At 37.0% G+C, this 22,043-nt stretch overlaps 1 protein-coding gene across 1 annotated transcript in view; it reads left to right on the forward strand.

Moving 5' to 3' along the window:
* The window catches only part of LOC6644390 (protein turtle), a 49,433-nt gene extending 30,960 nt beyond the window's left edge, over nucleotides 1-18,473 (forward strand). Inside the window, 10 exon segments of the mRNA XM_002066627.4 lie at nucleotides 424-665; nucleotides 3,225-3,495; nucleotides 3,559-4,449; nucleotides 4,926-5,009; nucleotides 10,434-10,847; nucleotides 14,721-14,883; nucleotides 15,020-15,068; nucleotides 15,070-15,090; nucleotides 15,822-15,869; nucleotides 15,871-18,473. Of these exon segments, the coding sequence (XP_002066663.2) occupies nucleotides 424-665; nucleotides 3,225-3,495; nucleotides 3,559-4,449; nucleotides 4,926-5,009; nucleotides 10,434-10,847; nucleotides 14,721-14,883; nucleotides 15,020-15,068; nucleotides 15,070-15,090; nucleotides 15,822-15,869; nucleotides 15,871-17,661 (3,974 nt within the window). The 3' untranslated portion in view covers nucleotides 17,662-18,473.
* Nucleotides 18,474-22,043: the final 3,570 nt, after the last annotated feature.

The following is a 22,043-nucleotide window of genomic DNA, read 5'->3' on the forward strand; positions in this document are numbered from 1 at the left end:
TAAGCCTTTTGTATGTTTGGCAATCACAACGAATCAAATTTCCGCCACTTAATCAACGTCCAAGTAGCTCAACTTGGCGACGGAAATGCGTCACCTGAAAATGGCACAAGACAAAGCACTACCCGACGGCCAAACAATGGGAGCCTTCGCGCTCCTCCATTCACAGTGCTCTGTGGTGGTGAGTGCAACAAAGCTAAGCCCCATTGTCTACACACGCGACAGTTGGCACAGACAAAGAGGCAACACTCGCACACAACGGAAGATGTGGGGGGAACGCAGAGTGGGGAATGAAAATGCATTTGTCCTTCTCCTTTGCATTCTCGCCATTCTCGAAAAAAAGCGTTATAATTATGGGGCACTTATCTTACTTACTAATTTGACATTTCTTCTCTTCTCATTTTGCCCCATTTTGTCTCATTTCAGGTGATTCAATTATACTCAATTGCCAGGCCGATGGCACGCCGACACCGGAAATACTTTGGTACAAGGATGCCAATCCTGTGGATCCATCGCCCACGGTGGGCATCTTCAATGATGGCACCGAACTACGGATCTCAACAATACGCCACGAGGATATCGGGGAATATACTTGCATTGCACGCAATGGTGAGGGACAAGTCTCCCATACGGCCCGTGTTATAATTGCGGGCGGCGCTGTAATCATGGTAAAAACCCTAATTACTTAAATTGAGATTATTAAAAATCAATCAAACCAACAAAAAAAAAAAAACCAAGATCAAAAACTAGAAATTCAGATACAAAAAAATACATGCAGATAAGAAAAAAGTGCTAGTTTTCAATAGAACATGGGGAATGAATGGCATAACCGAACATTGGCTAACCAAATTGTTCATTTCATGTTAGTTGCCTTGCAAAAATAACTAATTATAGCTTTTCAATTCAATTTAGAAGGATAAAGCAGCGGCTCATCCCAATGCTATCAATGAGAAATTTACTATAACAGTAAGTTTTGTGCGATTTTTCCCTTTGTTATTTTCTTCTATACTCTATTCCACTCATCATTTTCGCATATTTTCATGCATTTTGCATATATAAAGCAAATACAAAAAGTAAACAGCATTTCGTTTCAACGCTTTCACATCAAATGGAAAAATCAAATAATTACTTTCAATATGTATACCTACTATAAATACAAATATGTGTAGGTCCTACACATCCACGCATACACACATATTTGGGGCCACTTCATAAATCAGCAGACGTGAAACGAGCTATACAATGTTTGGCCTACAGGAAAAACTGGCTTAAACCCTCAAAGCGCGCAAACAAAAAATGTACAAAATTTTTTCCCAACATGAAGAAGGCCAATTGGGAGCGACAACGTCGATATACCCTATATATAGAAAAGCCACATAGATTTATCTGGAATTAGTATTCGTAGCTAATCCCATAAACATAAATTTGGTACATAAATTAAAGAGTAATCCTCATATATGTTAGCAAGTTTAAATTTATAAGCAAATCTCTCTTGAATTCGCACAATCAACTATCAGTTTTAATAGATTGTGTCCAATTCTGATCTGCTATGATGAAAATAATTCAATTTCAGTGGTAATAAGTTTGTAATGATTAATATACTCTTAGTTAGGATCAACATTTGCAATGGATAAATTATCTGCTTATTTAAAGCAAAGCTCTTTGGTAAAGAGATATTAATATCAATAATTTAGCATACTTTTTTGCGTTGTTCGATAGAGGGAGAGTGTGAGAGAGAGGGAAACAAATTTAAGCCGATAATGGAAAATTGTTTTTCATAAGCAAGTACAAATTTAAGTAGATAGATATAACGCTGCCAATTTAGGTTATAGTTTTTTACTTTTTCCATCTCTTCAAGTTTTGAATTCGGTTTTGGCTTCTTGTTGCTTAACACTTCTGGCCAAAAATGCTTTCAGCCATACGATTTTGCAAGGGTATATAACAGCTAGCCCGCGAGGCAAACACTTGACATGGTCATTCCCCCTAAGTCTCTATTCCTCCCCACCGAAATCTCGACTATTTACTATGTGCATACAAGTACACATCCTTCTCATATACACTGCATAGGGGCTGCACAGGCACTTTTTAGCCACTTCCTTCTACCCTCCTACATTGCTTCCATTTTTAGTGCTCTGCTTTCTGCATCGTCTCATACATATGCCCCCGCTCCTTGCGTCGTTTCATATGCCGTTGTCGTTGGCCTTATGTGAGGTACATACATATGTATGTACATATATGTATGTGAGTACGTTTTGTATATAGCGTATGTGGAAAAGCGTAGCATACTTTTTGCGAGTTCCGCTAATGCATTTGCATTTCGGTTATTTACAGTTAGCTGCTGAGGTGAGGCCCGGGAAATGGGGATGGAGGAAAAAGCCAGCTCGAACGGAAGCAAAGCAGGCTTAAGCTTCAACAACTTGAACTTTGACCTTTTTGGCGGTTTTCTGAACAGAACAGCAGTACAGTACTTACACACGACTACAAAACAGCATAGCGACATACATACGTATGTATAGTGTAACCGTATAGAATTTGCTTAGGATTTCAATTTGACGAGAAGAAACAAAAACCCATATCACAATTGCTTGGGTTTCATAACTAAAACTAAATCAATTGCAGAGAAACATTTTGCCACAAGCAAATTGGCCAGAAAGCAAATTGATAGACATTAAATAAACCAAACGAATCGAAGGCAGTCAGTCAGGCAAGGAGAAGGTAAAGGAGATTGAACCGAAGAGGCCAAATGCACTCATGCAATTACTCTGACGAACGAAATGTAGTAGAAAAGGCAAAAAAAAACAGTATTCCTTTCGTCTTCTTCTCTTGGTTTTTTTTCTCATTTTTTGACATTTGACTGACAAGTTGTCAATAGCAGTGAGTGAAGTCGAGGAATACAAAACGAACCCTAAACTTTCACATATCATACTAGTAGTGACAGCGGAGAGCAAAAATGTTATTACCCATGAGCGCATACGAGGGATACCCCAGAAGTTTGACAATATCTTTATAATAAAACCAAAAAAAGAAACTGCATTCTACAGTATTTGCCCCATCACGTTTAGGAGAAGTTGACTTATCCTTACTTATCTCAAGATGAACAGAGACTTCCCGCAACAAACAGCGCTCATGATTTGAATTCAGTGAATAAGTTTCTCTTAATACCCAATTACCCGGATTTAAATGGAATCCTTTATTTTAACCCCTGCTCCCTTTGTTTGTCGTCCCAGGTGCCGCCCACCAATCAAACGAAATTGGAGGGCGAAAAGGTAATATTCTCATGCGAGGCTAAGGCCATGCCGGGCAATGTCACTGTCCGCTGGTTCCGTGAGGGCTCACCCGTACGTGAAGTGGCCTCGCTGGAGACGAGAGTGACCATACGAAAGGACGGCTCGCTTATCATTAATCCCATCAGCGCCGACGATTCGGGGCAGTATTTGTGCGAGGTGACAAATGGCATCGGTGATCCACAGAGTGCATCGGCCTATCTCAGTGTGGAATGTAAGGAAAAGACAGAGAAGTAAATTGCCCATCCAGTTGTTCATATTGTTTCTTCATTTCCAGATCCAGCCAAAGTGACCTTCACTCCTACAGTGCAATACCTACCCTTCCGCCTTGCTGGCGTTGTTCAGTGCTATATCAAATCGAATCCCCAACTGCAGTATGTCACTTGGACCAAGGATAAACGACTGCTGGAGCCTTATCAAATGAAGGATATTGTGGTAATGGCAAATGGTTCACTGCTCTTTACACGTGTGAATGAAGATCATCAGGGTCGCTACACCTGCACCCCGTACAACGCTCAAGGCACTCAAGGTTCATCTGGCACAATGGAGGTTCTGGTACGCAAGCCCCCGACCTTCACAGTGGAGCCAGAGACCCTCTATCAGCGCAAAGTAGGCGACAGTGTGGAGATGCATTGCGATGCTGTCGAAGCCGAGGGCACTGAGCGGCCCACAATCAAATGGCAGCGCCAGGAGGGCGAACAACTAGGGGCAGGCGGGCCGGGTGGACCACCCTCAGAGCAACGGAACCGCATCAAAATCTCCGGCGGCGGCAATATCACCATTGAGAATTTACGGCGCGAAGACTTTGGCTACTATCAGTGTGTTGTCTCCAATGAGGTGGCCACCCTAATGGCTGTCACTCAACTTGTTATAGAGGGTACGCAGCCGCATGCCCCCTACAATATCACAGGCAAGGCAACCGAATCCTCCATCACGCTGCAGTGGCTGCCTGGCTATAGTGGCGGGTCAGAGTATAAACAGGACTACACCATATGGTATCGCGAGGCTGGTGTAAATGACTGGCAAACGATCTCGGTGACACCGTCGGGCAGTACTCAGGTGACGATCAATGGCTTGGCCTCGGGGACCACTTACGAATTTCAAGTGGTAGGACGAAATGTCCTTGGCGATGGTATGATGAGTAAGGTGATGACTGTGCGCACCCTCGGTAAGTTCACCAACAACCCAATTTAATATCCTAACTAGCCTTTTCTCCACATTATGTTTTGTCTATGTTTTTTGCTTTTAACTGTAAACGTTTTTTTTTTTTGGTTTTGTTTTTCTTTGGGTTTTGCCTTGCACATATTCTCATAAGAAGAAAACCAAACGAATTTTGCACAAATTTACAATTGGATTGGCTCTAACATAACGCTCTCTCTCTCTCTTTTTCTCTCTTTTTTTCTCTCGCTCTCTCATACGATACTATCGTCTCTCTCTCTCTCTCTCTCTAATTTGTTTATCATACTAATCATCGCATCAACTCAACTCAATCAAATCGCGTATTGAATTTCGAATTTTTCCCCGCCGACGTTTTGATGGACAAATATATGTATAAATTAATCACATATACATATAAATATATATATATATATATGACGGATATATATGATGATGCTGCGCTGCGAAAAATTCAAATTCAATTAGAAGACGCTCCGGCAGCGCCACGTAATGTCAAGGCTGCAACACAACCGCCCGATCACTTCTTTCAGCTAATGCCAGACGAAGCTGGTAAGAAAACAAAAACAACATCAACAAGAATTCCTTAGTGCCTCTCTCCCCCATTCCTCCGTAGTTGTACCATATAGATTGTAACATATGTCTGACAGACGACGTACGACAAAACTGCACTTAAGCGACTGACAGAAACATTAAACCAGAAAACGCAGAATAACACCATAAAAAACAACAATTTGTATGGAAACACACACACACCTAACACCCTAGTTGAAACAATTGATTTTTGATAAGAGTGGAAAGTAAATATTCAAGAACTATAAATAGACCAGAGTCAAAAGTTTTTCATTCACTCAATAATTAAAAGTTGATATTATAGCTTTAATTAGCTTTATTTATAAAGCACTGACAAGTGATTACAATTTATGTTTCGTCAAAGGGAAAAAATGTTCTTTTGGGGCATTTGTTTCCAAGCCTACAAGGAATACAAATGAAAAGTTATTGCACTTGAGACTTTTTTTTATGGTCATTCGAACCTTTCGTGCGGCAAATGTTAGAATTTCTATTGAGGCCTTTTTGTGTGTAGCTACCAAAAATAGAGTTCAATAATAATTCATGAACACAATTAAATATGCAAGCCAATTATACAACAGGAGCGTTGGCTACACTCCCCACTCTTTCCCTCTCTTACTGTTTAATCAGTTTGCCGCTTGCTTTATGAGCTGCCCTTGCAACCCGCCCAAAAAAGTATGCTACAAAAATTGCCCAGACACAATTCTCATGGGAGCATGAGTTATGGTCACATATACAATGTATGTAGAGTGTGTGTTTGTGTGTGTTGTGTGGCGTTGGTTAGTGTGTGAGTGCGGTATTTGGTGTGTGTGTGTTCGCTTTTGTGCCTGTAAATATTACATTTTACTTCTACCATGTTTCGTTTCGTTACGGTTCTCAACAGTTTTGCGCAGCGTAATTAAAACACATTTTGTCCCACATTTAATTATTTAAATTAATTGAACTGTTTTTACAACCTCTACCAACTGCATGTACATATGCATGTGTGTGTGTGTGTGTGTTTGTGTGTGTGTCTTTGTGTGAATGTGTGTGTGTGTTCTACTCTTGTTTCGTGTCGTGCGGTCGATATGACAACGCCCACGCCAACAACAGCAGCAATAACACAAAAACACAGGGTGGCGTAATTTAAACAACCATATTACTAAATCCCCTGGCCTCAACATAGTATCCAACTTCCCTCTTGCCACTCCTCTCCTCACCTTGCCAACCGCTGCTCGAATGTTTCACCCCCGCCCTCCCATGCGGGTATTTTCTAGGTGCGGCAATTTGAATGCCGCGTGTTTGTTCCAACCGCTTTGCGATAATAGTTAATTTTATACTTCTCGCACTATCTCTGTCTCTTTCTGTACACACTCAAACACACACACACACACACACCCAACACACGGACATAAATGTTTTCCTCCCATTTAGCGTATTTAATTTTCCTTCGTGTGTGCGTGTGCGTGTACGTGTTTTTGGCGCACGCGTATGTTCAAAATACAACAGAAATAACAAAAAAGTCGAAAAAAAAAACAAGAGAAGAAAAAAAAATAAGGACGCTAACAAACAAGTAGCAACAACAAATAACAACGGCAGGCGGCAACTCTGACAGCAAAAACAACAAAAAATCTACAAATTTCTGTGTGTTTGCAACCCTGGATTTCGTGTACGTGTGTTTTACCGTCCGTATCATCATTTTGTTTTTTTGGTGCTTATAATGCCAAACACCTAAAAATAAAAAAAAAATTGAAACAAAAGCCCAACCCATCCACCCGTCTTTCACCTCTCTCGCCCTTCGCCCCCCTCACCCTCACCCCTCACCAGGCGCCTCATTTCATTCAAAGCAGCAGCAGCTCACACACACACACACATGCATACGAGCAACAAAAGCAGAAATCGTATTTTCTTTTGGCTTTTATTTATTTGTATATTTTTTGTGTTTTTTTTTTTGTTGTTGTTGTAATATTTTTCTTAAATCGTGCATAAAACATCGGCCGAGAACCCTCCCACCTACTCAACCTGCCACCCAACAGCTGTATGCACATGTGAGTGTCTCCCTCCCTCCCTCTCTCCCTGTCTCCTTCAATGTGTGTGTGTGTGTGTGTGTGTGTGTGTGTGTGTGTGTGTGTGTGTGTGTGTGTGTATGTGCTTAAGTTGCGCGTGCCGCATTTGTTTCTGTCAAGGAATTCTGACGTTGTGTTACGCGTGTGTGGCATGACCATGGCGTTTGTTGCATTATTGTTGTTGCACCGCTTAAACATTTATAACCAACAACAATTTCACCACGCAGGCTGCATTTCAAGAGAATTCACAAACTTAAATTTAGTTATACGAACATTTATCCATAAATTTACATTACAACTGCAAGGTCTTAGTTCGCATTGAGCCCGATGACTCAGCATACCAGCAAATGAAGGGCCGATCAAACAGAATCCTTAACCTTAGCTTTTGGCATATTCTCGCTGAATATGCTTTTAATTGATCACATGAATATAAATGAATACTAGAAACTTTGGTTTTAAAAATTATGTTTTTTTTCTTTTTGCTACATTTGTTCTCACAGAACAAGTATTTTTTTGTTTGTGGATTGTGCATAAATAACTCTTTTTGTTTGTAGTACCTACATATATTATGGTTAAAATAAAATATGTCCAAATATTCTTCCGCACTAATAGTTATTCTTACTGAATACACATTATAAAGTAGAATACAGCGAGAGGAGACTCATAATTTTTAAAAAATTTTAACATATTTTCAACTAAAATTTTGATAAAAATCTGTCATCGTTATGAAAACTTTAGTTCCAATCGAAGTAAGACTTGCGATTGCAGTAAAATATTTTGCAAAATTTCCATAGAAAGGGAAAATAAGAATAGATATTTAACAAGCGTGTCAAGGCTCACACACACACACACACACTCACAGGCCTTCTAGGAATGGGTATAAATATAGACATATGGACATAGCGATAGGCACACACACAATACTCTTTGCATTTATGAATATTGAATGCATATCACTCTTCGTCGCTCGATAATTGTTGTGTTTCATGTACACATCCACCTACTCACCACCCCACTATTACACAGACACACTCACTCACACACACACATGCTGAGCATTTTAAGTAGTTAGAGTACTTGCCAGTGATGACAAGGTTAACTAATCAATCGATAATTTGAAATGAGATTTGAGCTATGATTGCCCAAGATGCAGGCACTGGCTTTGGGCTCAAAGGGTCAAGAGAATGGGATAAATGGGCTCATTGTAGATTGTTAAACTATTTAATTTTTTATCGGCTTCTTGGTTCTTTTCGTCAATTGCACTTTCTTTCACATTTACTTTGTACTTTTTGCACTGTTTATTTGTTTCAGGTTACATATAATTTGCATCATTTTTTTGTTTTATGTTTTATTTGGTATTCTGTTCTGTTTTATTTGCAGACCTTTTAGCCTATTTTGACATTTACTTTCATACCGATTCGAGAGGCGAAATAGTTTATTCCCCACCGAAATTGCGAATGAAAGGTATTTGCTTATATATTGGATTAAAAGCTTTTTGAAAAGCACTAAATAAAAGATTATATCAAAAAACAAATCCTGGTCTGACTTCGGCATTGCCGAACTTTTAATACCTTTTTGCAAATATAACGACTTAATGAAATCGTTATACTCCTTAGTTCTACGTTTTCTTGAGAAATAAATTCAGCAGGGCAGTTATTTATTTTTTTCAATGATTTGAATATGTTAGTCTTTTTATTTATACTTAAGGCAGTCTCAAAAATATTTCTAGGATCGCTTTGAAAATTAATCAAAGTCTGAAAGACTAATTTGAATAACTAATTGACCTTTTTTAATCAGAATTTTAAACACTTTTATTTTAACTAGTTCACGCGTTTGACCTTTTCAGGTTAAAACAAAATAATGGGGAGCAATTTCAGAAAAAATTAAATTTATTAAAGTGCAGCAGCGGCCTAAAAAATGCAAAATTAACTACCCTCTCTTGCCTCGCTTCTTGGCCACTTTTCTGGTGGCTTTCGACCTGCTGCAGTCATAAATAACATTTAACTGTCCCGGTGTCTGTGTTCCGTGTCCCTCCCTGTGTACACTTGACATTTTTACTGTGTCTGACGCCGGCCCCATCTCATTTAGGACTGCTCCAATCCCAGCCCACTACCAAGGTTGTTTTTTTTTATTTAAGGATTTTATATTCTTTTTTTTTTGTTGTTGTTGTGTTTTATGTTTGTCACTTGCCTCGTTTATGTTTATGTCAAATCTGCGCGCATATTTTTATGTCAAAGGGTTGCTGCTCATTTCATTTAAGCTTCGTCGGCTACCGACCAGGCACACACACACACACACCCACCCACACACACACACACACTCAGATACACGTGTTCATTTCGCCCCTTGCATAATCAACTTTTGATATGTGCTATGCAAAATCTCCCGAGAGCTCTTTAAAAGCATTTTTAATTAACATATATCTACATACATAATGAGAAACTGTCATAATAAATGGCTTGCACTTATTGCCGACCCTCACCTCAGCTTACCGCATCGTCTCATGCGCTTCCACCCCCTTCACACCCCTCCACCAACAGCCACACACACACATATATTTAAATGTGAATTTGCATTGAAAATTTTAGAAGATTTGGCAAAAGCGTCAAGTGAATAATAAGCAGATTTTAGCAGTTACGCTTCCGTGAAAACCAATTTTGGTAATACACACAAGCAATTGTGTCTGTAAAAGTTTAAACCGGGTTAAATTTTAACGGCCATGTCAAAATTTTTGCAACTTTCAATGACGGTGGTCTAGAAATGAAAATGTTTAATGTTTGGCGAGACCATTTAAAATTAAAAATATATATTTTTATGCTTAAATATCCTTTTTAAAAGAATATATATTTTTCGCTTATGGATTATCCAGGCCGCAGATGAAATCAACGTCCTCCACTTTGATCCTCGTAGGTTAAGTAAAACTTTCTAATTTGCTTCATTTGTGACAATCTCTAAATTAAGGACTATTTTGTATATGTGTGTGTGTATGTGAGAAAATTATTTAGTCATTTCGCATTACATGATACATTAAAAATCAAAGCTAACGACAAAGGAATATCGAAAGGTAACAAACACTGGATTTAGTCCCTGATTTCGTCTGTGACCCAAAAAAGATCTATCAAACCACTTTAACCATAAGCTAATGATTATTATATCTATAGACCTGCACACCTTGAAACGACACAAATCGATATACAAACAAAACTTGATTAAAATATTAAGATATAAAAATTCTTTCCGACCAATTTAGGCTAGGACCAGGACAAGTACGAGACATTTTTTTTAGAAAATAACTAAAGTATATTAATTATTTGAAAAACTAATTCGTTTCCTTTTATAATTTTTGTTGTTTGTGATATAGGTCCCAAGCCTGGACCACCTCGTAATGTGTCTGTCACAGAGGTCTCCAATGGATTTCTAATAACATGGCAATCGCCGCTGGAACGTGCACATATTGTCAAATTTTATACAATTAAGTATCGAACTGATGCCCAATGGAAAACACTCAATCGGGGCCAAATTCGACCGGAGGAGACACAATATTTGGTGAAGAATTTGGTGGGCGGTCGCACATACTATTTCCGGGTATTGGCCAATTCGGAGAAATCGTACGAGTCCAGTGATGAGGTGAAATTCCCAGTGCCGGCACGTGTCAAGCATAAAGCTATCACCGCCGGTGTCGTTGGGGGCATCCTGTTTTTTATTGTTGCGATCATTTTATCGGTTTGTGCCGTAAAAATTTGCAATAAACGTAAACGACGAAAACAGGAAAAAGGTAACACTAAGGCGAAAAGCTACTAAAAAAAAAAATACACAAAAACACTTGAAATGGTTTTTTTGAAAAAACAAAAACTAATAATGCTAATAATACTAATAATGATGATTAATAATGATGTTGTTGTTGTTGTTGACGATTAAAGACGATGCTAAGTGCAATTAACTGACTAATCAAATTCCAGGACACTTAAAGCTGTCAAACTAATTTGTTATCAACAAATCTGGCAAACTCAATTGATTGAAAATCCATTTAACATATATTCGATCTTTAATTTTAACTGTCTGGCAGCTTTTTCAATATTTGGTGATACTATCAATAACTAATCGGTGATAATTCGTTATAATGACCTGGTTAATTTTCAATTCTTTTTGATGGCTAATAACTCTTATCTATTCGTGTTCCAACTATTATTAAAAAATGTATTAATTTTCCTGTTATTTCCCCATTTAAAACACACACACACAATTGTATGTGTACATATATTATATTATATATGAGTTTGTGCTTATGCGGAATTTTTCCGCACAACAAATTTGTTTTACGTTCCGTTCGTTTCTATATATACTCCTTGTGCCATATATATAGTTTTGCGGCTTACCACACACACACACACATTGGCTTATTCGGACAACAACAATTACATTGAAACAAAAGAAAGAAAAATATATACCAAAATTTGCATTTGAAATTAATTATGATTTTGCTAAGGCCAAACTAGAAACAAAAAAAAAAAAACAGAAAATGGCATTTAATATGAAAATATTTGTACATTTTTGTTGTAGTTGTGAGCAAAACCAAAAACAAAAAAAACAAAAAGTAAAAATTGACAAATGACTATATATATTATGACAAAAATTTTTCGTTTCTGTATATATTTGCATACTAATTATGTTTTCAGTTTGGTTTTTCGGTTTTTTATGTTAATTTTCTGTTTTTGTTATTTCGGTTGAGTAAAATTTTCATTTCGGTTATGTCCCCGGTCCCCCGAAACCCCCAAAAAAAATACATCAAAAGATAACGAAAGCAAACTTTCGGCTTGCCAAGAAATTTTCACATATGCATACATATATACCCTTGCAGATTGTTGGAAACAAGAAATTAAGATCAATCATACGCACAGTAGTCTCTGTGAGAATGAAAAGTTTACAGAAGATAAATCTGACATTGAATTTCATTCATCTAAAGTATCTTCTTTGTAAAACAATTGATTCCATAGTAGTTGAAAATAGATCTGCAAGGATATATTTGAAATTTTGCTTTCTCAATATCTCAGCTCGAAATTGGCCAATCATTCATTATTTTTAAATCTCATTTCTTTGAATTAAATTTCGTTCAATCTGAGCCTTATAATCGCATTTTCATTTTGTTTTAGCATTGGTTTTTCGTTCTTGCATGAAGCATTATGGTATTGTAGTTGCATCATTACTAGACAGGCAGCAAAAAAAACTCACCATGAGAACGTGACCATTGCCCCTCGCGTGCGCTATCACATGTTTTTTTTGTTTCCTCTCATTATCATTATGATCATCGTTGTCGTCATTATCATCGGGAAATTGCAAACGTCAAGGACTGTAAATGTGGCTACATCTCTATCGAATCTGCTGAATGTCCTTTCAAACCTTTGTCTGGCTCTTTTGTTATGGTTATTTAACTGCATTTAATTAATGTTGCGTTGTTTTAAATCAATTATTTATGAATCCGCACACACACACACACACACATACAGACACAAACAACTTACAGAGCATATTAACAAAATGAAATATGATTATTATGATTATTATTTTTATTTCCATTATGCATTTCGGTTACTGTTTTTTCTGTTCTCTTTTGTTGAGTTTTGTTTTGAGCTCTTTAACACAAAAATGACACAACTCTCTGCGATTAACGTAACAAAAGAACAAAAAATAATGCAAAAACACTGCAAAAAAATGAGTAGACACAATGAAATTAACAAAAAAACAAGCAAACAACAAAAATACCTTTATCTCTATTGAAATGTTATGCATGTTCTTGGCCAAATCGTCGTTGTTTCTGCCCAGGGCTGAGTTCATGTTGGATAAAGGTATTTTTTTTTCAAAATATATACATATATATAGATATATGTATATATAGAAAATGAATATAAAGAAAGCAATACTGGGCAGACGTTTTTTGTAAACAATTCACGCACAAAGATGGTAAAATAGGGCCCACCCCCCCTGCGACCCAAACAAACAGGCTTCGTTATGAACAAAAAATACAGAAATCTATAATATTGGCCAGCATTTGTAAGCACAAATTGTTAGATTTAGTTATGTAAACGATCTCATTTGTTCTTGCAAAATCTGCTGCGTCATTGCCCCCCAATAAGCCAACGAAAAACGTAATATCTCAACAAGCCGGGTAAGTTTTTTCCAAGTTAACTCATTTAAAATTCGATGTCGTGTGTGCCATACCACCACCATTACAAATCAAATGATAATGATGATGAACAATACAATAAAAAAAAAACAAAAGGTTTATTTCAGACGAGTACCTAATAACTACATATGTATAACCTATAAATGACAACCTCCTGATTGCACATAACCTAGCATCATGCAAAAACACAACTGTACTACACAATCGTCCACTTCATCAGGCTAACTCCATTTTGTTTCTTTCTCTCCTTCTCTCTCTTTCTATCGTCGAATGTCAGCGAAAGTTTTGCACACACACGAACACACACACCACACACATACAAACACACAATACATAATCAGAAAAGTCATTCCAAAGTTTTTCATACGCAACACTGAGAAAAGGAAAAAAATACCGTTAAATTTATACACCATCACAAAGTTTTTTACACTTTTCGGTTGTTACTTGAGTTTTTTTTTTTTAGTTGCCATAATCTGAACGTTTTTTTTGGTTTTTGCAATATTGCATTTACTCGTTTCGTTTCATCTTCTTACTCTGTCTCTCTCGCCCTCGCTCGCTCGCTCGCTCTCTTTCTCTTTATATCGTTCTCTGTTTTGGTTCGTTCCGTTCCGTTCCGGCACAATTCGTAACTGACCCATTCAAAAGCCATTTCACGTGTCATTGTGTGTTTTTTTTTTTACTTTATTTCCAACATTTCGTAGCCTTATCCTAAATAAAATACGGCAAAGAGCACACACACGTAAAGGATGCGAGATAGTGTGTGTGTGTATATACATATATAGAAAACGTTTGTGTTAGGCTTAAGGAGGATCTCCATTTGTAGTCCGATTCCTGTGTCCCCCTGGGGTAGGGGTGCATTTCGATATGAGGAAAGCTCTTCTCCCATGTTCGATTAGCAATTTAGGTCCCATCAATTAATTGAAAGTGAAATTAGTTTGCTGCAACTGTACTGTATCTAATTATAATGCTCTACATATGCAATGTAATTGCAACTCTAATTAACTGCAACTAAAACTACAAACTAACAACATAGCTTAAATGGTGTTCTGCCCTATGCCCTATGTGCTCTGCTCTGCTCTGTTCTGTTCTGTTCTGTAACGCTGTACTCTGCCCTCTTAGTTACTAGTTAGTAATAATACTACTACTACTACTGTTACTACTGCTGCTAATATTCCACCTACAATATTGTATCTAGTTAAATGCAATGACTACGTTGTTGGGCGCATGCAAATTGGCACAACCTAAGCTCCTGTCGTCTATGTGTGTGTTATGCCAATTTGTCCCCTCATCGTTTTGAAAGAATTTCGCCCTCTGTAGATAAATATACAATATACCCATATATATATATATATATGCATATATATACTTAGTGTGTGCTTGGTAGCTGATCTATATGTATTTTATTTATTGGATAGGAAGGCTTCATACTGCACGCCAAAATTAATTTTAGAAATTATACGTTTACAGAGTTCAACATGGTAGCTTGCAGGATAACGGACGCTCGTAATATTGCAACCAATAATCATCTTCATCATCACCAACAACATCAACAGCAGCAGCAGCAACAGCAACAACATTTGCACCAACGTAGTACGGGCTCAATTTCCTCTGGTCAAGTGCCTTTAAAAAAGTAAGCATCCTTCCTCTCACCTAATGGAGAAATCTGTTTTGTCAAAATTAGCACATCTTGTCTATCTATCAATCCTATCCTTCTAATGATCTCTCTGATTGGTTAACACAACACATCTTTAATCTTATCTATATAGCAATACTGAACATTACCGTGATTATGAAAGCGTTTTTATAGTTCCAGGTCCATCCTGTCATAATCAAAATCGTAAGCAAAACTATTCAAATATGCTAAGCATTTTGTTTCAGTTCAGTTCATTTCCGTTCGTTTCAATTTTTTAAGTTATTTTGCTTTCATCTAATAGCTTATGCTTATTAATTTCATTTCATTCCTTATTTCAAGTACAATTGTGTTTTAATTTCTAAGTACAATGAAGGCAATAAGCTGTAAGTGGAATGTCCTTTTTGATATTTGAAGCGCAAAGACCACTAAGATGGTGGCTTCATCTGTGAATAGGAAGATGAGATATTACATTTAACATTTCAACCTGTTTATTGCTCCTTTACAATGCTTTTGACATGTCCTTCAAATGATACTAAACTTTTTGTTTTTCCAACTTTAGCTAGCGGGCAATAAATTCGTTAATTGCAATGTCAGAAGCATAACACAACTTTGTTATGTTTTTGCTGACATACTCTAATTATAACTTTCAAATAGAAACATTTTTTAAAAGCGCAGGTCCAGACGATTTTTTTTATCGTTTATGCTATCAATCAATTTTTTAATTGTCGAAGGCGCCCTGTAAAATATTAAAATGCGTTGCAAAGAAGGATTTACGAAATTTTTTAATATTTAACTAGTTGTTTTAGAAAACATATTTTGTATCACTTTTTGGTTTTTTGTTTCGTTTTCAATGAATTTTATTTACAGTTTTCTTTTGTTCTTGTTTGTTACGCATTTGATTCTTACGTTTACTATTTGGTTTCTTTTCTGCTTAGGTACAAACAAACCCGAATATCAAGTCTAACTGCCATACTTATTGCCATTTTACATTGGATTTGGCCACCTGATCGCTGTACCAACTGTCATTCAATCTACAGTTCACCCAATCTCGACGATAGTGACGACAGCAGTGGAAGAGGGGAGCGTCGACGTTCTGTCAGCCGCATTCAACGCAGTCTTGATGGTCGCTTTGTCTTGGATGCCGCCAAACTTGGAGTGGCTGGCTATCCGCACGGCAGCAGCCTCGATATGGTGGACGGAAACGATGCTGAGGCGGCAGATGGTGGGGGTGTTCTCTTCGAGCGACGGAACAGCAATGTTTCACAAAAATCATCCAGCGATGATGGTGGTTTTCTATCGCGTCGCAATTTCATAACTGCACGAGCCTCCTGGCGTCGTCCCCTCATCATGGCTTCGTCCAGTAGCCAGCTAAGTCTACAATCAGCAGCGGATTCAGCTCGTGGTTTTCTACATGGTCTGGGAGGTTTGCTTAAAATTGGAGGTGGAGGCGGGGGCGGTGGCAGAGGCGAAGCTGCTGCTGCTGCTGTGAGTGGGGCACGCTATCAGAATGTACAACAGCAGCACCATCACTTGTATGGTAATGCAAGGGATCGGAGTCGTCCGTTGCATATCAATACGATTAGCGGAAATTTAAGCCAGCAGCAGCATAATCTTTACACACCATCCAGAGTATCGCGAATCTTCTCCAGCTCCCCGGCCAGCCATCACTATCATCAGCAGCAGCAACTGCAGCAGCATCACCAATTGTCATTGCCATATTCGCCTGCCAATCACATTTCACATTTCAGTGATCTGAGTACAGTCTATCCCAACTCCGTGGAACGTTCGCTCACCCAATCGGGTGGCAATGTGAGTCGTTATCGCTACTACTCACAGGAACTACCCTCGTTGAGAACAATTCAAGAGGAGACACGTCGCCAGCATGAGCAACAGCATCAGCAACAACACCACCATCTTGACGATCACTTTGTGCCACTTCAGTTGCCATCCCCGCCGTCCTGGCGTAGCTACTACCACAGCCAATTGCCCTATCACAGTTATAGGCCGCGTACGCGTTGGTATCCACGTCACTATTCGCGCCTCTTCTCCCCTTTGCCTGATCTAAATCTTTCACTGCGTCACGGATCTACTGTGGGTTCTGGTCACCATCTGGAGGCATCGCCAGAGTCACGCTCTAGCTCAAGTGGTTTTGGATCGAAAAACACTTCGAATCATCCAGGCAGTACGGGCAGCGAATGGCGACTATTGCCCCCATACAGGGCACCACCATCGCCGCCAAAGCTTCAGCACCAACAACAGCAAGCTCAAGGTCAGACGCCCCATCACTTTAGGCTGGACAGAGACTGGTCATCTGTCACGCCTCCCTATACAATGAGCCATTGGCTGGAAATGATCTCAAGACTTAATGCCGCAACGGACAGTAATTTGCCCATCAGCAATCAGCATCAGCATCACAATAAGGTGTGCCCCGTGGATGTGGGCAGTGTGGATGGCCACTATGAATTCGATTCGGCCATTACACCGACTCCAAGTGCTTCAACGCCCACTGGCGGCATGGTTGGACTACTCCGCGACGATCTCAATTTGCACATAGACACGCATCATCATCATCATCATCATCATCACCCACAACATCAGCTGAGCTCCCACTATGGCAGCGGAGGAGCAGCAGGGGGACGAATACGGAGCATTGGGGGTACTCTGCCTCGCTATGACAATGTTGAAGTTCGTTTGCAGGCCATGCGGGAGGAGTTCTATGCCTATCGCAAACGTCAAGCCCTGCAGCAGCCAACCGAAATGGAGAGCATATGCTAAATCACACGAGAGGGAGCGAGCCAAGAAAAAGCGGCCATTTATTCAAATCTTCCATATTTTGTATAAGGATTAGTGTTCTTCTCCTTGGGTACGTTTAAGCCAGAGATGGAAGACCAGCCACCGATGGGAAATGTGCCCAAACAGCTATGAGCGATAGGCACTGCCGCACTTCCACAATTCTAGGAATTTTGTTATTTTTTTTTATCAAATTGGACTCCATTTCATCTAGGAATTATGAATATATATAGAGAAAGATATATGTACAAATGTTTCTAGGTTTCCTATATTGACCACAAACCGCATTAATCAATAGTTATACACTTATGAATGAAGATGAATGCTGAAATTTCAGCCGCAGGCAAGCGTTTCACTTTCTCTCTGTCTCCCTCTTCCATGTTAGATCCCAGTTATGTAGTACATAGCGATAGTTATACATATGTATCATTCATTCCCTCTCACCACCTCCAAATACAAATATGTGTATTTCATTCAAGCGTTATATAAACTTTAAAAGTTTTTCGTTCAAGCAAATTCGGCAGTAACTGCCTTTTGGTCCCCCTTCCCCGCCCCCTAAGAGACAAAAACAAAAATTGAACAACAACAATTAGTAGTTTTTATGATCAGAAAAGAAATCTAAAAACTATATAAGTATATTAAAGAAAAAACGAAATGTTGTACATATGATTAGGAGAAACACCTAAAAAGCAGCAGCAACAGCAACAAAACTTAAGTATAAAATATAATTAAAAAAAACAAAACTATAGCAATTATAACATATTATTACATGGAATACAAATATATATATATATACACTAAATATATATATATATATACTATTATTATGATTATTTATAAAAGCAACAGCAAAACGTATTAGATATTTATGAGGCAAATAAACACAACACAGATTTATATGGTACACATTATTTAAAAACGTAAACCTAATATTATGTTACACTAAAAGATTCAAATCGTAAATTAATGCAAAGAAAACAAAAATAAACATAAATACAAAAATTAATATGCTAGCTGTTAAGCATTTAGTTGTTAAAATCAGCGATGAAACTTAATAAACCCGAACAAAACGAAAAAAAAAAATAAAGCAAATCGAAAATCAAGTATATAGAGAAATATTGTTTCATAATTAACAAATTAACAGTTTAACAAAAAAAGAAAAACGAAAAAAAACAAAGACAAAATATATATATAACAGCTGCATATATGTTTACTGTTGAGCTACACACACAAACACACACTGAAACATACCCAAACCACACACACAAACACACAGACAGGAAATAATAATAATAATTAAAATCAAACATTTGATTAGGAATGTAATGAAAAAGGTAAATCAACTTGAAGTTAATCCACAAAGAAGCTGTTAAATACTCAAGTACATTCGATAATCAAGTTATTTGCATTGCAATTACCATTATTGTTTGAATTGTACTTCAAGTTTGTTATCACAAATTAATTATTTCCAGAAATATTCATTTCATTCAGTCGTCAGTAATTGTTCTGGAAAATTTAATTTAATTTTATACCAGTAATTGTTAAAGTGAAATAAAAACAATATTTGTTGACAAAATTCGAGATACTTTCGACTTAAAGAACTACTTTCATAAAGTAATTACCCAGCAAGTTCAAACTTGAATTACATGTAATGGTAATTGATAATGACATCTCCGAACTCACACACACAGACATACAACTACACACAACCAACACAACAACTGTATTTATGATATTTACCAACACTTAAAAATAAAGCAAAGAACAACTATATAAATATATATATATATATACTTATATATTACATATAGAAAGCGAGAGAGCATTACACCATGTGGGGTGATTGGATTTGATCTGAAATGATTTAGGTACTTATATAAAAATACCAAATTACCGTATTATTTCATTGCAATTGCTAAATTCAAAATCTCTCATCTCGTTTTCGATTTTTCGATCAAATTTATACGGTACTTGAGAATGCGTTTTGAGTTTGATTTGATTTTGTAAAAAGTCGAAACATCAAATTGTATGGAATGGTTTGACACAACTTGACGCCAAAACACTGCCAGAGCGAAAGAAATAGTTAGACGGACAGACATAGAGATGGAAGGATGTGTAAATTATCGAAATAATACATATAACATACATATATAATGAATTAAGTATATTCATACATTAATTGCATTATGTTTTAAACGAGAAGCAAACCTAATGATCTCACAGAAAAAGTTTTTCATTATGCAATTGCCCAATTTGGTTTCCCCTAAGTTCCAACTTTTATATAATTGTATGAAAATGATCTTATGGTATGGTATGAGCCCAAAAAAACAAAACATTTTGTCGTCGATATATGTATATAGTAAGCGCAAAACTATAAATTTTATTTTCGATTTTAAAGTTTATAAGGCGCGCTTGCTATATAGAAGATGAATAAGCATCATCTTTCATGGTTTTTCACCAATAATCGCATTTCATTTGAGAGTGAAAAATTGAAAGAAAAAAAATGAAACACACACATTCACACATTTAATGTTTAACTAGAAGGAAAATTAATTAATTAATTGAGAATAGAACAAAAAACGAGAAAACCAAACAAAACTGAATTTTAATTGAGTAAACCCAGAACAAAAAACTTTGGCAAGCCGAAGTTTCTATACCCTTGCAGTCTCTCTGGAACCGATCGTTGGAACTACAAAGACACATATTATCTAATTAGAGATGGAAAACTATCGATAAACTTATTTGTCGCACCGATCGTGCAGATTCTTCTGCAAGGATATACGAAAAATAATTACTGAGAGAAAAACCTTAACTTGAAGGACTTTAAAAACATATATATAATATATATGAAGTATATATATATATATATAAAATACAAAATTAAATGGCATGTACATTAAGTAAAACAAAATAAATTTAATGAAATTTAGTTTAAGTAAATCTAACGCTTTAGTCTGCCACTTTGATTTTTGGACAAGGTGTGTCAGTCAACTTCAACATTTCGACTTAAGACCCGAATAGAAACTATCGGTTTAAAGCGAGGAAACTATTTCCCACAGCACTCCCCCCTCCACCCTTCTTTCTATATTTTTAATGATTTCTCAAACTACTTCTTCTTCTTCTTCTTCTAACTGACTTCTTTGATATTCCACACAAACTTTTCCCTTCTCCTAAAACACAGCGATTTCCAATTCAGAATAAATCAGTTTAGAACAAAATATATATTTATAAATATATATTGTAATTAAACACAAGACTCGTACACACACATACACACACACACACACACACACAATTATAAAGAGGAAAATTAGCAAAATGAACAAAATTTTTAAATAAATAAAATTACAAAAAAACGAAAGACAAAACGAAAAACGAAAAAAAAATAAATAAATAAATAAAAAACTTGAAATTGATCAAATACAAAATGAAATTACATTTTACTGGGAGGATGAGGGAGGGGATAACGCCAGCTTAATCCCGTATCCGGAAGTATGGTTTAATTGATACATTTCGGACCAATTAAGCTGATGAAATTTAGGAAAATGCAATTATAATGAAAGCGTGCGACTTTTCGAATACCCTGTAAGTTGTAAATGCTTTCTTGATACGATTCCATAACTGCTTTAACTAATCTACTTATTAAGTTATTAGATAGTTGGATTTTTAATATCATAGAAAGTAATAAAGTAATTCTTTAAAATTTTAACTACAGAGAAGCTTATGTTAGTAATTGGTCTGTTGAGTCTACTTTAAATACGCTTTTCCTTTTATACTTTAAGTTCTCATGGCTTAGAATCAGACGTTTGTCCTTAATCCTGAATTCTGAATACTGATCAATCAAATAATTTGATTTGTATGAAGATGTATGTAAATTAGTTGATTTGCATTGTGTTTATCTTTTAAATGCCATTAGTTGTTTGGCCAAACTCAGATCAAATGCGGAATAATCCAGATCAGAAAACAATAGTCATTGGAAAACAATCGAATTGTCGCGTCGTCGACTTGGGCGTGCCTGATTAAAATTGTTTTTAGTTTAATCCAACTAATCATATCTAGGGTATCTTCATTTCAGTACTCACAGATATTGCAGAAATATTTTAGCGAATATCTAATTATTTAAGTGGATAATGAACGGCTGCGAAAACTCTTCATCAGTGCGCAAACCAAAAGCCAAAGGAGACAAAAGTTCTACTAGACAAATATGTGTTGTTGTGGTGGGCGTGTGTCAAATGTCAAAATATATATATATATATATAGAGAAACATGATCTCAGAGAAAGAGAAAGAGAAAGAGAAAGAGAGAAAGAGAAAAAGAGAGAGAGAGTAAAGCTTAAAAGCTGAGCGGCATTCACAACTAGTAGACGA

Source organism: Drosophila willistoni (assembly GCF_018902025.1).
Source record: "Drosophila willistoni isolate 14030-0811.24 chromosome 2R unlocalized genomic scaffold, UCI_dwil_1.1 Seg167, whole genome shotgun sequence".
NCBI lineage: Eukaryota > Metazoa > Arthropoda > Insecta > Diptera > Drosophilidae > Drosophila > Drosophila willistoni.